The following is a 20,701-nucleotide window of genomic DNA, read 5'->3' as shown; positions in this document are numbered from 1 at the left end:
AGGTTTTTTCCTTGACAAGCGTGAATATAAAAATTAGAAATTGGGAAAAAGACCCTTCCTGGTTGTAACCTAACGGCGCTCTTAACATTCCGCCCGCCTTGAACGATTGGCGTTCAACAATGATGTGTACAATATATCGTAGTATGTAAATGAGGTTCGTATATGTGTTGATTACAATGAGAGTGTGTGCCGCATTAGTGTTGCTTAAAATTACACAATAAGTTTAGTTATAGAATATAGAGTACGCTTGTCGAATATAATACAAGTTTTAAATATAAAAGAAACATAGTTATAATAAATGTTCGTGTATTAAATGGAGTGATTTGTCGATTGTTTTTCTGGTAAAGCATCTAGTGGTTGTTCCATTGGTAGGATGCATATTTTCGTCAGGGGTCGTTTGATTACACCTTCTGCAGCTTTGATTGACACCACCCGTGTAATGTTGTCAGCTCCGGGATGTAACTCAAGGATTCGTCCCATTCTCCATTTGAGTGGTGGAACATTGTCATCCTTGATCAAGACCATTGTCCCTGGTCCAAAGTTGGTTGGTGATTTTGCTCGCCATTTGTTACGTTGTTGTAACTGGTGCAGATATTCTGCTTGCCATCGCTGCCAGAAATGCTGTAACATACTTTGTAGATGCTGGTAACGGCTGAGACGATTTTCCTTTACATGACGCAAATCAGGTTCGGGAAATGCAGTGAGTGAATCGCCTATTAAGAAGTGTCCAGGAGTGAGAGGGGATAGATCTGTTGGATCATCGGAGAGAGGACACAAGGGACGGGAATTCAGACATGCCTCGATTTGAGTCAATACTGTATATATTTCCTCATAAGTTAATCTGGTTTCGCCGATAATTCTTTTTAAGTGATACTTTGTGGATTTAATTGCTCCTTCCCACAATCCTCCGAAATGTGGAGCCCGAGGAGGTATCAAGTGCCATTGAATGTTATTATTACTCAGAAATGTTTCTACACGGTCATGAAATTTCTTGTCTTTTAATAATTTGTTTAAATCTAAGAGCTCGTTGCGTGCCCCGACAAAGTTTGTACCATTATCCGAATATATCGTGTGACAAAGGCCGCGACGCGCGATGAATCGTCTCAAACAATTCAAAAATGATTCGGTAGTCATATCTGTTGCTAATTCTAAATGAACTGCTTTAGTCGAAAAACATACGAATAAACAAAGATATGCTTTCAATGTAACCTTTGATCTTGTTTTTTCTTTAATGAGAAAAGGACCGGCATAATCAATGCCGCATACAGAAAACGGACGCGCTGGGGTAACGCGCGTAGCAGGTACGTTTCCCATTAGGTAATACGGACTGACAGGTTTTACTTTAAAACACCGAATGCATTGTTTTATAATTGATTTCAGTAATCTTTTTCCTGATAACGGCCAATATCGCTTGCGTATAGAATAAAGGGTTGTGTTGCAACCAGCATGTAGCAAGCGTAAATGCTCGCGTGTGAGGATTAATTTTGTGACGTGATGTTTGGGTGGTAAAATGATCGGATGTTTCTGATTATATGGAATTTTTGCGTTAACTAGTCTACCACCTACTCTTAGTATTCCATCTTTATCTAAAAAAGGATTCAATGAAATTAAAGAACTAGAATTTGCTATTGATTGATTCGCTTTCAAATGCTTGATTTCATCAGAGAAGAAATTAATTTGAACTATTTTGATTATTGTTGTTTCTGACTTGATTAATTCTTCTAATGTCAACCGCGGATGTGATTCCTTTTTATGTGAAGTGATTGTCCCTTTGCGTTCAAGGATTTTTATGTGAATGTTATTTATAAATCGTAGACAATATGCAATTGTTCGGATTAATCGCGTGTAACAAGAGAATCTATTAAATATTTCTGTATTTATGATGGAAGTAAATGTGTAAGTAGTTCTAATTTCTTCGGAAATATTCTCTGCGGGGAGTTGATTGTCATTGTTATATATTTGTGTAGGTAAATTTTCCTGCAACCAGGATGGACCATTCCACCAAAGATTGTTGTTAATAAGCAAAGTTGGACTGATTCCCCGTGATATGATATCAGCAGGATTTTCAGATGACGCGACATGTAACCATTTTCCATGCGATAGGGTTTGTATTTCTGCTGTACGATTTGCTACAAATGTTTTCCATTGTTTTGAGGGAGAGTTGATCCACGCAAGAACGATTGTGGAATCACACCAATAATATTCGTCACATATGATGCCTATTGATGTCCGTACTTTCTTTGCAAGCTGGGCTAGTAACTGAGCACCGCACAGTTCTAATCGCGGCAAGCTAATAACTTTCAAAGGAGCGACTCTAGATTTTGCGCATAATAATCGAGTAGTCCATATACCGTTTTTATCTAATGCACGGAGATATATACACGTTCCATAAGCCTTTTCTGACGCATCAGAAAAGCCGTGTAATTCGAATTTTTGGATTTTCGCGGGTAAAGCTCGTCTCGGAATTCTAATATCATTTATATACATAAGTTCTTCGCGGAATGTACTCCATCGAGAGTGGAGATGCTGAGGTAATGATTCATCCCAAGCGGAGTGAAGTTGCCACAATTCTTGTAGAATAATTTTTGCTTGAATCGTAGCTGGACCGATTAAACCGAGAGGATCGAAAATTTGTGAAATATCTGAGAGAATTGTACGTTTTGTGATGCGTGAATTTATAGGGTTTTTTACCGAAAAAGTTAATATGTCTTGTTCGAAATTCCAAAATAAACCTAACGTCTTTGAGCTATTGTCCGATACTAATTGTAATTGATTTTTATTGTCTATTTGTGATGCGAATATTTTGGGTTCGTTTGATGCCCATTTACGAAGTTCGAAACCTGAAGAGAGAAGAATGTTGGTTAAATCATTTTTCAATTGTACAATTTCAGTAATAGAATCTGACCCTGTCAATAAATCATCTACATAGAAATCGCGTAAAATAGCGCGACCTGCAAGCGGGTGACTTTCTTGGTGTATTTGTCCAATATGCTGAAGAACTTTAGTTGCAAGAAAAGGTGCGGATGCTGTGCCGTAGGTTACAGTGTTTAACTCGTACATTTTAATCGATTCATTTTTATCTTTGCGCCATAATATACGTTGGAATTTTCTATCTTCGTTTCTTACTAATATCTGTCGATACATCTTTGCAATATCTGCTGAAAGAACATATTGGTGCTTGCGAAATCGTAAAAGGATTGACATTAAATCTTCTTGAACTACGGGTCCTACCCACTGAACGTCATTTAATGATAGCCCTGACGATGTCTTGGCAGACCCATCAAAGACTACGCGTAATTTTGTGGTGGTACTACTTGCTCTAAAAACTGCATGATGCGGTAAATAGTATCCTGTTTGTGTATGTGATTGTTCTAAGTTTGTAATTTCACTCATGTGCCCTAACGATTCATATTCCTCTAAGAATTTAATATACTCTTCCTTAATTTCCGGTTGCCTAGCTAGTGTGCGTTCTAAATTAAATAGTCTTTTTTCCGCATGATGTATAGAATTGCCTAACTTATTAATATTTTCTTTAAACGGAATGGCTACAATGTATCTGCCATTGCTATCTCGCGTTACAGTAGAATCAAAATGTTGTTCACAATGATGCGGAGATTTTGTGTTTTCAGCTATACTACCTTCTATTTCCCAAAACTTGGCTAATTGATCGTGAATTTGTTCGTTTGTGACTAAATGACAAATAGTTCGTGTTTCTGCAAATGAAGGAGCGAGATCTAAGTTTCCTACAACAATCCAACCTAATTGGGTTTTTTGCAATGAAGGGTGACGAGGTCCTAATGAATGACGACCTACACACATTAAATCCCAGAATAAATCTCCACCAATAATCATGTCAACTTCTCTGGGAACATTGAACTGAGGATCGGCTAAGAATTTATTGGATGGAATTTCTAGTAAAGATAAATCGACTGGTCGGTTTGGAATGTTTTCTGTTATCGTAGGTAAAACTAAACAGGAGATTGATTTTGTAAATCCGTTAAAACGCGATACAATATGTGTGTGTGCTTGATATTCGATGTTCTTTGCTAATTTACTAATTCCTGAGACTCTAACATTTATCTTATCGCGATTTAATTGAAGTTTATTGGCTAACTTTTCTGAAATGAAATGGGATTGTGATCCTGAATCTAAAAGAACGCGACAATCGTGTTTTATTCCATCGTGATCCTTAATATGAACTGTGGCAGTAGCTAACATAGTCACTTTATTTTCTAGTGTAATGACCGTTTGTGCCGTAAGTGTTTCCTGTGTGTCAGTGATAGTGTGTGCGTTTACATTGGAAGTATTTTGTTTTGACGTTGAAGGTGCTGTATGAGTATGAGGTGATGTGTTTGAAGTGTAATCTATATGTAATAATGTGTTATGTTTCTTATGACATTTTCTACATACGCTTCGTGTACAATCTATGCTTCGATGTCCTGCTGCGAGACAATTGAAACACACATGCAATTCTTGAATTTTGGCTCGACGTTCAGTGGGAGTTAATCTCAAAAAACTAGAGCAACTATGTAAATAATGATTTCCCTTGCAGAGGGAGCATACTGGTTCAGTATTAGTTACATGTGTCGTAACGACTCTGAATTTATTTTGCTTTGTTTCACTTATGAATTTGTTAGGAACTATTTTGTCGGAATTGATTCTTTCAAGGTATTTACAATGATTTTTCAAGAAATTCATCATATCCTGCAAAGTGACATTTCCCTGAATCTGATTCATTTTTCTTTCCCATTCACGCTGTGTATGACTATCTAATTTCGAAGTTAACAAATATATTATAAGAGTATCCCAAGAATCTGTGGGTTCACCAAGTGCTTTTAACGCTAACAGATTGTTGTTGGTATTATCAATTAAATTTCTTAATCCTGACAAAGATTCCCTAGTGCAAGATGGAACTTCATGCATAGACCTAACGTGATGGTATTTTAATGTCGATAGATCCTCGTAACGATCCTTTATTCTATTCCACGCAAGAGTATAATTTATTTCGGAAATACCTAATGCTTCAATCGTACGTGCTGCGCTACCTTTCACTGATGCATTTAAATAATGAAATTTTTCAATGTTTGAGAGATTCATATTATTATGGATGAGTGATTCGAAAGTGTCTCTAAACTTTACCCAATTACTATATGAGCCGTCAAACGTGGGCAATTCTATTGTGGGTAATTTAATACGGTTTTCCGTGCTGGCATTCGAAAAAGCGGGTGTCATTAAGCGAGTTGAAATTTCAGGATTTGCAAGAACTTGTTGAGAACGAGACTGCGAAATAACATCTTCAGCTGCTGCTGTTAATTGGAAAAATAAATTTTCAAAAGAATCGCGCTCTGCATGTTCTTGAATTGTAGAAGGTTCTTCGACTAAAGATTCAATTTGACTTTGCAACGTATCAAACTTTTCGTATAATGGCGATATTTTTTCTAATCTTTTTTGAAGTTCCGTTACTGGAGATGAACGATCGAATGACTCTAGATAATTTTTGAATCGCGTTAGCGAAGCTTTAATCTGACCGCGACTTATCACGGCTTGTTTGAGCGTAGCGTCCATGATTTTAAATAATACTGACTCAAATCAAAGAATGAAAAGAGGGACTTACGAGATGATGATCGGAAATAACTAGGAAGGCGTTAACCACTGCTGATTGTTGAGTCCCTTCTTAAAACTGCACGATGTAGCTGCACCCTTTTCTGGCTCGGCGAAGATGTTCCTCCTGGGATGCTGGGATGTTGAGGCCCCTCAATGATATGATGTTGGCAGCAAATCCTTGATCAGCTTCCTTCGTTTAATGGAACTCAGCAGGATGGAAGTTCACTGTACCAGTTGAGATGGTGGCTTCTTCGTTGAACTCACAATGTGTATGATTGTCTTTACAGGCACTTATGTGTACTTATAAAGTTCACCAATTCCGGATGAATCCGGCTCGAAGGACCAAAAAATATGTTAAATTCGTTTGTACTGTTGTACGGAATTTTTAAATAATGTAGCAAATGCTAACTTTGCCTTTCTACGTGGTGATTTATTTACTTAGTGTGTTGCTTTGAAATGTTACAAGAATTCTCTTAAAACTCTCGTGCTGGTCTTTTTATTAATTTTTGGATGTAGGCGTGTATTCGGAGGTAAGGACTAAAAACTCAGGTGGGAAAAATCGTTGTCCAATCATCTGTTTTTGGTAATGCGGGGGTTGTTCTTCCCTTTCCTCGGGGTACATGTTTTGGAAAAACCCAAGTTGGCGTGCAGGTAGTGACAAATTTTGCCGATGGTTTATGGTGTGGTTTATGAGAGGGAAGTAATTAGATTTTAAAGCGGACCATAATTTAGGTTTTTTCCTTGACAAGCGTGAATATAAAAATTAGAAATTGGGAAAAAGACCCTTCCTGGTTGTAACCTAACGGCGCTCTTAACACATGTTCTACTAAAGACTACTAATTACAATCAATTAAATTCGATTAATATTTTGAAAAGTACCAGATCAATTGCCCGAATCGCTCCGTGAAGGGTCCGCGTAACTAAAACTGGCGATCGATTAAATCGAGCCGACTGACTCAGTGGCTTACGAGCTGATCACGAGTAGCAGCGAAACGTAGGTCTTCATAAATCAAAGGATTATTCGAGGATTACTTTGAGAATGAAATACGCGTAGCATAGTCACGATCGTGAATTCTGGATCGTTTGTTGAACCAGCGTTATCTGCGAATCGACGAACTCCGTTGTTCCCCTTTCCAGATCACCGAACGACACGTCCTCGGATGGTAGATCCAATGAAATTGCTTATGTAAGTAGAGAAACGGCCAATAATTTTCCAGACGCTTTAGAAGTGTGCGCCATGCATTCCAGAGACTCGGCGAATAGACTCCTTGGGAATCGAGGCACGTTTTAGCGCACCTTTACGTGGATACCGATTCTACTTTACGTGATTTAATCTGCATGCTAAAAATTGTTGCGAAAATTGAAGGTGTACCTTTTATGATTCCCGTCGGTGTCGATCTTATCGGGTCTTTACGGTCAATTTAGGGTCACTTATTCGATACTGAATGTCTAAATCTGTCAACTAAAAATATCAATGTAAACATTTTTCCATTATTAATGTAGCGTTCTAATAGATTCTGAAAACGTGAACAATCAAGATATCAAGACACCGAAAGAATAAGAATCCACCGCGTAAAGAGGAAAAAAAACAGTCTCCAGCTCTCGTGGCTCTCGAAAAAAGAAGCAGTCCCTCGAAGCCGCACTCGTTTTAATAAAATCTCCTTTCTGCAGGGTGCATTTGATTAAAACAAACCGAAGAAGGAGAAAAAAGAGCGCGAAAGAAGGAGAAGCGACGAGGAGAGACGAGGAAGAGAAAATCCTCTCTTCTGGGTGACACGCTAAGCTTACTTAGCCCCACTCGACCAGCCACCCCTTCACCCCCGAGTCTACGTCCCTGCACGAGTTGTGTTCCTTTCTCGACGAGTACGCGGAGAGATTTCGAGGGTTGGCCAGCTAGGCGGTGGTGGGATCGGTTTCGAGGAGCGAAGGGGCGAAACGCGGGGGTGGAAATAGGAGACGGAGGAATGCGGCATGCTCTTACTTCGAGTTGAGAAACGGCCTTTTCAGCCGGACTCGAGCCGATCCTCTCGCAATTTCATCCTCTTCCAGTATCCGTGCATCACGACGGGGCGGAGGGTGGCACGCAGGGGGTGGACATATTCGACGAATGTCGTGCACCGTGAAAATATCGGCGCGACGACGGAATTTACTGCCTCGCTCTGGAATTTCTTGTACCCCTTGCAATCTCGAACCCCTTTTTGTTTTCTTTCGTGCTTCTTGATACTTGAACCCTGCATTGGCGTTTCGCAAATATACGGCTGTTTCAATTTATATATAACCTTCTTTGCAAATCTTTTAATTTGCTAGCTTTATTCATTCATTAACGCTAAAACTACTGAAGTCACATTCTAAGTCATACAATTTGTTAAGCTATTTCTTTTGAATCTGAAATTTCCTGTACCCCTTGCAATCTCGAACCCCTTTTTGTTTTCTTTCGTGCTTCTTGATACTTGAACCCTGCATTGGCGTTTCGCAAATATACGGCTGTTTCAATTTATTTAAAACCTTCTTTGCAAATCTTTTAATTTACAAACTTTATAAGTCATATTGCAAGTCACAAAATTTGTTAAGCTATTTTTTTTTAAACCAATATCAATTTTCATCTAAATAAAAAATTAATGAGTATATCAATTTATACTCATATGATATGTTTCATCATTTGTTTATTTATTTTTTAAATTCTTTTTTAATTTCAAAGTAAGTGTACAATATAGACCTGTAAGTTACTTATTCTTACGGGTATTAATTTTTGCGAATGACATTTATTCTTACGGATAAATAAAGCCATGAACAAATGCATCAAAGGAACTTCACCCTCTTGCGAAGAAGAATCATATTAATTTATATTTTGTCATCTGTTTATTTATTTTTTAAATTCATTTTTAATTTTAAAGTATCTGTACAATATAGACTTGTAAGTTACTTATTCTTACAGGTATTAATTTTTGCGAATGACATTTATTCTTGTGGATAAATAAAGCCATGAACAAATGCATCAAAGGAAGTTCACCCCCTCGCGAGGAAGAATCGCGCTCGGACATCGCGAAGCGATATTTCACGCAGTACCGCTCTGAAAAGCTAAGTTTTATCGAAAATTCAATTTAACGGCCGTTCCGAGAACGGAAGAGGTAATTAAGGAAATTTAATGAGGAACGTTTCGTATCCATGCTGCCGGCAAGCTCCCCTCACTGTGCAGCGAAATGAAGTTGTTTTCTACCAGATGTATCAATTATGATTATTTTAAGGTCTGCGAGTGTTCTTTGACTTCATTGTTTTCTTTGTTGGATACGAAACTGTGTTTTCAGAAATATTATTACTTTTATTTATTGAAATGCACTGATAACATTACAAACTATAAACAAAGTAAAATTATAAATTTTTATGAAATCTGAATATTCTTAATGTACGCATGAATGAAACTACAAAATAACTTATATGTATGACTATATATAAAGTAACCTAATAAATGTTAACTAAATAATAACTAAATAAATATTAGTTACAAGTAAATTTACTTAAGTAGTAACTTACAAATAAATATATAAAAAATAGAAATTATTCCTCTGCAGAGAAATAATTAAAACCATGTCCTTCTGTTAAAATTTTCGTCCACGAGGCAATTAGAACAATCACGTCCCCTAAATTACTCCACTAAAAAAGTCCACCGGAAATATTACCGAATATTTATTGTATAACGTGCAAATTTGTCATAGTCACGAAAAGAGTCTAAAGTCTAGCAGTAAATAACGAAAGCGGTTATCCAGTCGGTTCATTAACTCGAACCCCCGGTAATGTAATTAAGAAACAATAGGGAAGATAAAAGTTAACACAGCGTTACATTAAGCCCCGTTCTCCACGTGGACAAAGTGTAAGTGGTCGGGTAGTTAACGCAAATACCGACGTAATATCAAGCGTTATAAGAATATATTAATGTTGCATGCGGTGTTCCATAAAGGTCCGTTATTACGGGGCCAAGATCTCCGCTTTCGTTGGCAAGATTCGCGTGACACCCTGATAACAACCAAGCAAATGAGAGGGAGCATAAAACGTAATACGATGGTGCCGATGCCCGACAACGTGCCACGTTACGATACTTATTATTATTACCGTATTTGCGCCACCGTTCTATAATGATTACGAAAAATCGTTATTCATTAGCCGCGGTTATGTTTGTCGTATCAAAGGGTTCCAATCACTTTTTTTACCGAGGGTCACGTACACTATTTTCCCTTAAGCTTGGATCAGGGTAGATTTCGGGGAAAAATGGAAATTTGCAATTTTCTTGCGAGCTCCTGCGAAATCTGGGAATAAGTGGATGGTTTTCGCGAATAAACTGAATTTGTAAATAAAGACGTATATTCTGTATGTATAGAAGGTTATTGCTCAAGAAAAAGGAAGGTTACAGTTCATATAGGTATAGTTTGTATTTTGGTTATTCAGAAGGATCATTATTGTAAGTCTCGTTAATAATAAAATTTGCCTCACATACATGTTTCATCATATACAAGAATTCTATAGTACACATATGTTCTACTGTAGTAATATTGGTTTTACAGTATATTTTACGTTATACTTACATGTACATATGCATATACATATACATATACATATGCATACACATATGCATATACATACACATGTGCATATACATATACATACACATATACATACACATGTGCATATACATATACATACACATATGCATATACATATGCATACACATATGCATATACATACACATATGCATATCCATATGCATACACATATGCATACACATATACATACACATGTGCATATACATATACATACATATATGCATACACATATGCATACACATATGCATACACATGTGCATATACACATACATACACATATACATATACATATACATATACATATACATATACATATACATATACATACACATATGCATACACATATACATGCACATGTGCATATGCATATACATGCACATGTGCATATGTATATACATATATATATATATACATTTTTGTTACACTATACAAAGGTTCATAGTATATATCGAACAACATAGAATTTTCACAATATATTTAACGTGAATGTAGCAACGTAGGGTAAGTTCGCAAGGGACATTAAGCGAGGGTTAACACGATTTCGGTCCGGAACGGTATCGGTCTTTGTTCAAACGGACATGACGGTAAATGAACGGGGCTTTATTCGTTTCGTTTTGGTCCCTTCGTGTCACGGAGGCAGGGTAAAATCGACAGAGACGTATGCGTGTGCCGAATAATTTACGAGGCATAGTCCGATCCGATTTAGGTCCCGATTCCGGCCTCCTGGTGGGACGCCATGGAGAGATTGCACGCTGCCGGGATGAAATTAGGCCCGACGTGTATCCATGCTGCTGATACGAATCGCCAACGACACGCCATTCGCTCGTGTCTCCTAATCTTCGCGAAATATCTTAACGGACGTCAGGAGGACCCAATTGGTCTAGTTTACGTTGCAAATAAATAAAGTAAATTTGTCTACTTTTGTAACTTTTGTAATGGACATTTTATATCGTGTTAATACCGCTTTTATTCAGGGGATCGATATTAATATTCGTTTGTTTATTTGAAGGTATTTACATGATGAGTAATTAATTCATTTTGAGCAACAGGTGCAGGAGTTTCGGATTTAGTATACGATTATTTCTGGTTCCTTTCTTTGATGTGTATATTCTTAAATTCTCAAGTTTACACATTTCTCAATTCCCACATTCGTCAATTCCAAATTCCTTCATTTCAAATTCCCCTATTCCAAATTTTCCAATTTCTACATTCACCAATTTCCACGTTTTCCAATTCCAACGTTCCCCAATTCCCACATTCTTCAATTCCCACACTCCCCAATTCCAAATTTCTCAATTCCCACATTCTCCAATTCCAAATTTTCCAATTCCCACTTTCCCCAATTCCCACATCCCCCAATTTCCACATTCCCCAATTCCACGCTCCCCAATTCCCACATTCCCCAATTCCCACACTCCCCAATTCCAAATTTCTCAATTCTACATTCCCCAATTCTACATTCCCAAATTCCCACATTCCCCAATTCCCACATTCCCCAATTCCCACATTCCCCAATTCCCACATTCCCCAATTCCCACATTCCCCAATTCCCACATTCCCCACTTCCCACATTCCCCAATTTCCACATTGTGCAATTCACACATTGTCTAATTCGCACATTGTCCAATTCCCACATTGCCTAATTTCCACATTCCCTTTCAAATATAACAATTTGCAAATATTGCAACCCTCAACTGTACAAACCCCAAATTCCCAAATCCCTAAATCCTCAAATCCTCCAATCTAAAATCTCCAAATCCTGAAATTCTCAAATCCCAATTTCCTCTCCCTTCAAATCCCCAAATCCCCATCCACTTAAATTCCCAAACTTCCAAATCCCCGCCAACCTCCACCGAAGAAGAAAATGTAGAATCTCCAGCCCCAATTATGCATGGCGGCGGTGATCGTCGGATTAAAAGTGTGACGAAAGTTAGAATTCGATTGAAAGGTCACAGTGACCCAATGGAAATGAAAATCGGGTTATTGAAACTTTATCGCGCATAATTGGTGTCGGTGGCTGCAGCGCGTACTCACTTAAGTTGCATCCACAGGTAGTTGATTTTGCTGTTGGTCCCAGCCTTCTCTTGTGCACACGGAACGGATGGCAACTAGTGGTTGAATACGAAGCCGGGATCTCGAAAAATTTCAGACGCTGCCTCTCTGTCGACGAACCACCGTTTTAATTAAATTCTTCGAGCCGCTTCTTTCCGCGGATTTAAAACGCGTTTGTCTGCTTTGGTCTGCGTCGCAACTCCGCAATCGCGTCTGTTAAATGCGTTCATCAAGGGTCGACGAAATAGAGAAAGAGGACGAATGGGGAGAATGTGTGTGGTGTATAAAATGGCTACTGGGAAAGGTGGATCGAATTGGTTCGAAGAGAAGAAAATCGATGGAGGGTTAATGCACGTGTTTGTTGTGTAGGATTGGATTAGTGTGGCTGTAAATAGTTTTGTTATTGGAGATTTTTACGTTTTCAATTTCTCACATTTCTGAATTCTCATATTCCCCAATTCCTACATTCCCCAATTTCCGCATTCCCGAATTACAAATTTTTCAACTCCTACATTCCCTAATTCCCACATTCTCCAATTCCCACATTGTCCAGTTCCATCATTTCCTAGTTCCATCATTTCCCAGTTCCATCATTTCCCAGTTCCATCATTTCCCAGTTCCATCATTTCCCAGTTCCATCATTTCCCAATTCCATCATTCTTCAATTCCATCATTTCCCAATTCCATTATTCTCCAATTCCATCAATCCCCAATTCCATCATTCCCCAATTCCCACATTCTCCAATTCCCACATTCTCCAGTTCCATCATTTCCCAATTCCATCGTTCCCTTATTCCATCATTCCCCAATTCCATCATTCTCCAGTTCCCACATTCTCCAATTCCATCATTCTCCAATTCCATCATTCCCCAATTCCATCATTCTCCAGTTCCCACATTCTCCAATTCCATCATTCTCCAATTCCATCATTCTCCAATTCCATCATTTCCAATTCCATCATTCTCCAATTCCATCATTTCCAATTCCATCATTCCCCAATTTGCACACTGTCCAATTCCCACATTGTCCTACTTTCACATTGCCCAATTCCGACATTGTCAAATTCCTACATTGTCCAATTCTCACATTGCCCAATACTCACATTCCCCAAGTCCACATTGCCCAATTCCTACATTGTCCAATTCCCACATTCCCCAATTCCCACATTGTCCAATTTGATATTCCCCAATTCCAAATTTGTTATTTTAACACATTTCCAGATCCCTACAACTCCAATCTCCTACATTTTCAACTTCTCGCGATCCCAAATTTCCTTCTCCCCAAATCCCCACATTAAATCTCCAAATTTACAACATCACCAATAAATAACTTACCAACAACGTAACTAAACTACACAATCCCCTTATTAATATTTTCGAATAAAATATCTGCCAATGACAGTAAATAACGATTTCCGAAAGTCTGACGTCGACGATCGACACAGGGCACGCGAGCTAAAGTCTGAATAAAGGGGATTCACCGGATTAAATCGACAACAAGTTTTCGCTAGATTTATTAATGTCGGATGCGTTATTCTTGCATCGACCTTACCAGCCACCGTGCACGATCCATTTAAATCGCTTTAAACGATAAATCTAACGGGCAAATCCGTTTAAGCGGCTACACATTAGTTGCGCTCGAACGACATATTTATGTTTCGGTTTACTTGAATTATTCTCGTGAGTACGTCACAATGCCGTGTGTCGTAATTCCAAGGGACATTTGCATCCTTTGCTCCCTTTTCCTCGTTTTCGCTGCAAATTACTTGTAATTCAACCAGGCTGCTCGTTATGGCTCTTTTCATGTACACGTTAATCCTTGAAATTCCTCTGTAAAATTGCTGCATAGTTTTATTTTATTTTCTGTTGTTGTTCATTTTCGTTTTTTAACTCTTACGTTTTAGTGTAAGTTTATGAGTTATGTTCTTTTGTTTACAAGTATTTTTAATAATTTTTGTAATTTGTGGAGTTGAAAATGTGTGTGGTCTGCTGGTAAAAGACTGGGGGTTACATTTTTTAAATATTCCTCGTGTACGATTATCTTTGGTTTAAAAATTTTAGTACTCAGTTTATGAAATTAAAAATGTAAGGTTAGTCGGTAAAAGACCATGTACCACATTTTCTAATTATTCTTTGTGAACGATTATTTTTCGTTTACTAATTTTAGTAGTCAATTTATGAAATTAAAAATTTAAGGTTAGTTGGTAAAAGACTGAGTGCCACGTTTACTAAATATTTTTAGTGTACGACTTTTATATACAATTTTAATAATCCAATTATGAAATTAAAATTGTAAGGTTATTTGGTAAAAGACTACGAGCCACATTTCGCAAATATTCTTTGTATATTATCCTTCGTTCAACAATTTCAGTAATCACTTTACGAAATTAAAAATGTAAGGTTGATAGCAGGCCACGTTTTATAAATATTCCTTTGCGATAGACTCTTAATTTTAGTAACCGATTTATGGAATTAAAATGCTGGTAGAAGTGGCGCGTTAAAGGTTGCCATTTTCCCTTCCACCTTTATCCTGCTTTCAACGAACCTGTACCTTTTTCAGCAACACGAGTCAAGGTTTCGTCGAATCTTAGGGAAAGGGAAAAATCGATCGTCCTGTACTGCGGTGCAAAGGCTTCATTTCAATCGCAAATCCCGACGTTTCTTTCCGAGGAAAAGGATCAAAGGTGAACACGATCGAACAGCACGTGTTCCCTTTTGTAATTGACTATCTCTGTTCCTTTACACTGGTGCCCTCATTTTTCTTCGCTCACAGTTATTTTGCCGCAGTAGTGTATTATTAAAATGCATATTCATTTCGAATGAAGTATTGAATTAAAAATTAAGGTACCTTGCAAAATAATTTAATTTAATTTTTTTATGAAATCTTCAGTGCAGTCAATTTGTAAAGACACTAGTTTTTCATTTCTATTTCCACATTCCCCAATTCCCACATTTTCCGATTCCCACATTCTCGAATTCCAAATTTCTCAATTCTAAATTTCCCAATTTCCACATTCCCCAATTCCAAATTTCCTAATTTCTACATTCCCCAATTTCAAATTTCCCAATTTCCACATTCACCAGTTCCCACGTTCCCCAATTCCCACATTCCCTAATTTCCACATTTCCCAGTTTCCACATTCACCAATTCCCACATTCCCCAATTTCCACATTCACCAATTCCCACGTTCCCCAATTCCCACATTCCCTAATTTCCACATTTCCCAGTTTCCACATTCACCAATTCCCACATTCCCCAATTTCCACATTCACCAATTCCTACATTCCCCAATTCCCACAGTTACAAATTTTCACATTCCCCAATCCCCACATTTCGCAACTCCCTCATTCCCCAATTTCCACATTCCCCAACTCCCAAATTCCCCAATTCCCACATTCCTCAATTCCCACATTTTCCAATTCCCACATTCCTCAATTCCCACATTCCCCAATTAGACAGTAGGGAATTATAAAGATACTAGTTTTTCATTTCGAATGAATTATTGAATTAAAAATTAAGGTACCTTGCAAAATAATTTAATTCAACATCTTACAAAATCTTCAGTACAGTCAATTTATAAAGACACTAGTTTTTCATTTTGCATGAAGTATTAAATTAAGAATTAAGACCTTGCAAAATAATTTAATTCAACATCTTACAAAATCTTCAGTATAGTCAATTTATAAAGACACTAGTTTTTCATTTCGAATGAAGTATTGAATTAAAAATTAAGGCACCTTGCAAAACAATTTAACTCAGCATCTTACAAAATCTTCAGTACAGTCAATTTATAAAGACACTAGTTTTTCATTTTGCATGAAGTATTAAATTAAGAATTAAGGTACCTTGCAAAATAATTTAATTCAGCATCTTACAAAATCTTCAGTATAGTCAATTTGTAAGACACTAGTTTTTCTTTTCGAATGAAGCATTGAATTAAAAATTAAGGTACCTTGTAAAATAACTTAATTCAACGTTTCACAAAATCTTCAGTGCAGTCAATTTATAAAGACACTAGTTTTTCATTTCGAATGAATTATTGAATTAAAAATTAAGGTACCTTGCAAAATAATTTAACTCAGCATCTTACAAAATCTTCAGTACAGTCAATTTATAAAGCCACTAATTTTTTGGTCCCCTGTAGTCACTTAAACGGTGCTAAGTTTATTATCATAGTTCGTTATACAACTTTACTGTAATTATCTAAATCTATGAAACATCTGAAAGAATATTTTCTCGTCCAATTATTTGATAATATTAAATTGACTGTATCGATGAGCCGACTATTAAACGCGTTAACGAGCAGTAAAATGCTTAAAGGAATATTGAAAAAGAAGAAAAGAGAGGTACTCGAGCTAGAAGAGCACCGGTTCGCGGCCAATTATTTACAGAGGAAGACCCCGAAAGTAATTCCTTGGATAAAGAAATAAAACGAGGAGAACGGACGGAGCATCGTTGCACGGTTCGTGTGACTTCAATCACGGCCTCTTTGAGGACACACAATTTACTTGCATCGAGGATAGAGGGAGAGAGAGACGGAGAGAGAGGGAAAGAGAGAGATCAAAGGGCTTCCTATCATGCGTCGAAAGTACTTCTGGCTTGTTTCCTTCCTCGAACCCCTCCAGCATTGCCCTTCCTTCATTCTTCTTTTTCTGCGAAAGAAAAATTCAAATCAACTTTTTTTATTATCCTGTCTTTTATACTTCGTTTAAAATGTATAACGTGTAAATAAAATTTGTGAAACGGTGCTGGAGTACTTTGAGAGTACCTTTTATTGCGAGGTTGGGAGTTTGTGAATAACAATTGTTTGAGGTGAAAATGTGAATGGCGAAAAGGGAGTTCAGCATTTTTGCTGAAGTTTCTATTGACGCACCAGGTGCGTCCTACTTTTTATTCATCTTGTCTACAATAAACTTTGTTCGTTTCTTTAGATGCAAATTTTAAAACCAACTTTTTAAATCAAAAGAAATTTTGCTGCTGTGGTTGCCAGTATGAGGTTGACGCACCAGGTGCGTCCTACATTTTATTCATCTTGTCTACAATAAACTTTGTTCGTTTCTTTAGATGCAAATTTTAAAACCAACTTTTTAAATCAAAAGAAATTTTGCTGCTGTGGTTGCCAGTATGAGGTTGACGCACCAGGTGCGTCCTACATTTTATTCATCTCGTCTACAATAAACTTTGTTCGTTTCTTTAGATGCAAATTTTAAAACCAACTTTTTAAATCAAAAGAAATTTTGCTGCTGTGGTTGCCAGTATGAGGTTGACGCACCAGGTGCATCCTACATTTTATTCATCTTGTCTACAATAAACTTTGTTCGTTTCTTTAGATGTAAATTTTGTAACCAACTTTTTAAATCAAAAGAAATTTTGCTGCTGTGGTTGACAGTATGAGGTTGACGCACCAGGTGCGTCCTACTTACTATTCATCTCGTCTACAATAATCTTTATTCGTTTCTTTAGATGGAAATTTTGCAATCAACTTTTTAAGTCAAAAGCAATTTTGATGTTGTGGTTCATGTTTTTGAGGTTGACGCACCATGTGCGTCTTGTACATTCTCTAACCTTGTTCATAAATTACTACTAAAAAATAAATTATACACAATAGTCTTCATCCTCCTGCTAATAGAAACAGAAAGAAGAGTAAAATTCTTACATCTACCTTATACTTCACTTATCATACCTGAAGACGCACCTGCTGCGTCCTGTATATTCTCTAACCTTGTTCATAAATTACAACTAAAAAATGAACAGTATACAATAACCTTCCTCCCCCTGTCCATAGAAATAGAAAGAAGAATAAAATTCTTGTATCTACCTTACACATCTCTTTTCATATCTAATGACGCACCTTGTGCGTCCTACTGAGAAATCCATACAATCAATCAGTAAACCTGTTGAATATATAACACCGTTACATACAAAATAATCTAGTAATACTAGTATATATGTAAAGAATCTATCAACAAGTTATAATTTCAATTCCGAGCAAAATGGTCGATCGGAAGCGAAAGGTTAAAGCGAATCGAAATAATTCAACGCAATTTTCCCGAGTTCGTCATGGATTTTCCCTTTCGTGGAACCGTTCGATAACGCGTATCCTTTTCCATCTTTATTTTTCCCAATGGATCCTCGCCGTCTTTTCTGCTCGTCCCACGTTCGCTTTTGTTCCAAATTCAATTACCCGCCGCCGACAAAGGAACGAGGTCCCGAGTTCTACGAACGATCGATTAGGAGGGTTATGCAATTTTCAGAACGAGATCACGGAGTTTCTCGACGAGCCGAAACTACGTAGTCGAACGTCACGCGTTCTCGCTTTGCTCCTCCATTTTCTCGCCTCTTTTCCGCCGCGATATTTATGATACCGTTCTTGTACACCCCCTGTTGCGATCCAACTATCGATTCACGAATTCCTCGAATTTTCACTGTTCCTCGTCTATCTTTCATTCTCGAATTTTGTTACGTGGTGAATTTTAGAAATTAAACTTTTCAGATTAATTTTACACTGTTTCTTTTTACGTGGAATTTTAGATTAATTTTACACTGTTTCTTTTTACATGGAATTTTCCTTTCTTTCTGTTCAAAGTGTTACAATTGGCAATTCGTTCTTAAACAATGTTAAAGATTTTGTGAAAGATTCAATGAACCATCAAAGCATCAAAATTCGACAGATTTAAGCTCCTTCTATTAACCAGTTTACATTGTCAAAATAAATAATTTTTAATTAATGTCACTGTTTTAATTTCCGTCCCTTTGACGAAACTGCAACAAAGCAATCTCTCCGGTAGTTGTCGTCGAAAGTTCAAACTTTAACCGAACGATCGATCAGGAAGGGCATAAATTAATGGCTTCCTCCCTCCTCCTGTCGTTACGAAAATCAAGGATGACTGAGGGGGGAAATTCCGGATACGCTGACTTTTATGAGGCAGCCTGGAACTCCGGCCCCATCAGCGAGAAGAAAGACATAGAAAAGGGAGAGGGAAGAATAGGAAGCAAGGGATGAGTCATTAAGGGTGACTTGATGCGCCTAGATCCGCTATTAACTTCCCTTTACGCAAGCTATTACCTTTGATGCTTTATGCTGACTCAAAAACAAAATACCCAAAATTATTTATTATAAAAAAGGGGTTGCATTATCCAAATACAAAAATTCTCAGATTTCTAAAAATCTTCAAACTGATAAAATCAGAAGTTATGAGAGTTGATTTTATTTATTCAAAATTCTTCAAACCATCTCTGTGAGGTGGTACAAAATACTTCATGCTTCATGATCATAATAAGAAGTTGCTTATGAGGGCTGATATTTTTGTTCAAAATTTTTTAAACCATCTCTGTGAAGTGGTTAAAAAATACTTCATACTCCATGATCATAATAAGAAGTTGCTTATGAAGGTTGATTTTGTTTGTTCAAAATTTTTCAAACCATCTCTGTGAGGTTGTTAAAAAATACTTCATACTCCATGATCATAATAAGAAGTTGCTTATGAAGGTAGATTTTATTTGTTCAAAATTTCCCAAATCATCTCTATGAGGTGGTTCAAAATTCTCCATGTTCTACAATCATAAAAAGAAATTGCTTATGAAGGCTGATTTTATTTGTTCCAAATTTTTGAAATCATCTCTATGAGGTGGTTGAAAAATACTTCATACTCCATGATCATAATAAGAAGTTGCTTATGAAGGTTGATTTTGTTTGTTCAAAATTTTTTAAACCATCTCTGTGAAGTGGTTGAAAAATACTTCATACTCCATGATCATAATAAGAAGTTGCTTACGAGGGTTGATTTTATTTATCCAAACTTTCCCAAATCATCTATGAGGTGGTTAAAAAATACTTCATACTCCATGATCATAAAAAGAAGTTGCTTATGAGGGCTGATTTTGTTTGTTCAAAATTTTTCAAACCATCTTTATGAGGTGGTTCAAAATACTTCATGCTTCATGATCATAATAAGAAGTTGCTTATGAAGGCTGATTTTGTTTGTTCAACATTTTTTAAACCATCTCTATGGGGTGGTTCAAAATACTTCATGCTTCATGATCATAATAAGAAGTTGCTTATGAAGGCTGATTTTATTTGTTCAAAATTTCCCAAATCATCTCTATGAGGTGGTTGCAAACTGTTCCATACTCCACGATCGTAAAGAACATAATTGAGAAGTTGAAATTTCGCGACGAGTGAACGTAGCGTAGAATCAACGACCGGAAGCGCGATAAAGAAGAAGACGAGCATTCAAAGTTCCACTCGGCGACGCATTAAATCGTCGAGCAACGATATTCAAGAAGAATTTCAGCGATTTCAGAACAGAGAGCCGGCGTTATCGTGGAACAAGTGGTGGCTCGGTTTCGCGCGAAGTCGAAGATTTATGCGCGCCGTTACAGATTATCACGGCCTGGAAATTATCTTCCGAAAGTGGGGTAGCTCCCGTCACGGAACAGTCGCATCCCCT

The 20,701-nt window shown here is 37.2% G+C and overlaps 1 protein-coding gene across 1 annotated transcript; it reads right to left on the bottom strand.

Moving 5' to 3' along the window:
- Positions 1-309: 309 nt before the first annotated feature.
- LOC143264171 (uncharacterized) lies at positions 310-5,565 on the bottom strand. The gene has a single exon (XM_076530040.1). It carries the CDS (start codon positions 5,563-5,565, stop codon positions 310-312), a length of 5,256 nt encoding a protein of 1,751 aa, XP_076386155.1.
- Positions 5,566-20,701: the final 15,136 nt, after the last annotated feature.

The sequence above is a fragment of the Megachile rotundata genome, chromosome 3 (assembly GCF_050947335.1).
Source record: "Megachile rotundata isolate GNS110a chromosome 3, iyMegRotu1, whole genome shotgun sequence".
NCBI lineage: Eukaryota > Metazoa > Arthropoda > Insecta > Hymenoptera > Megachilidae > Megachile > Megachile rotundata.
This window is presented reverse-complemented; position numbering and strand designations above follow the sequence as displayed.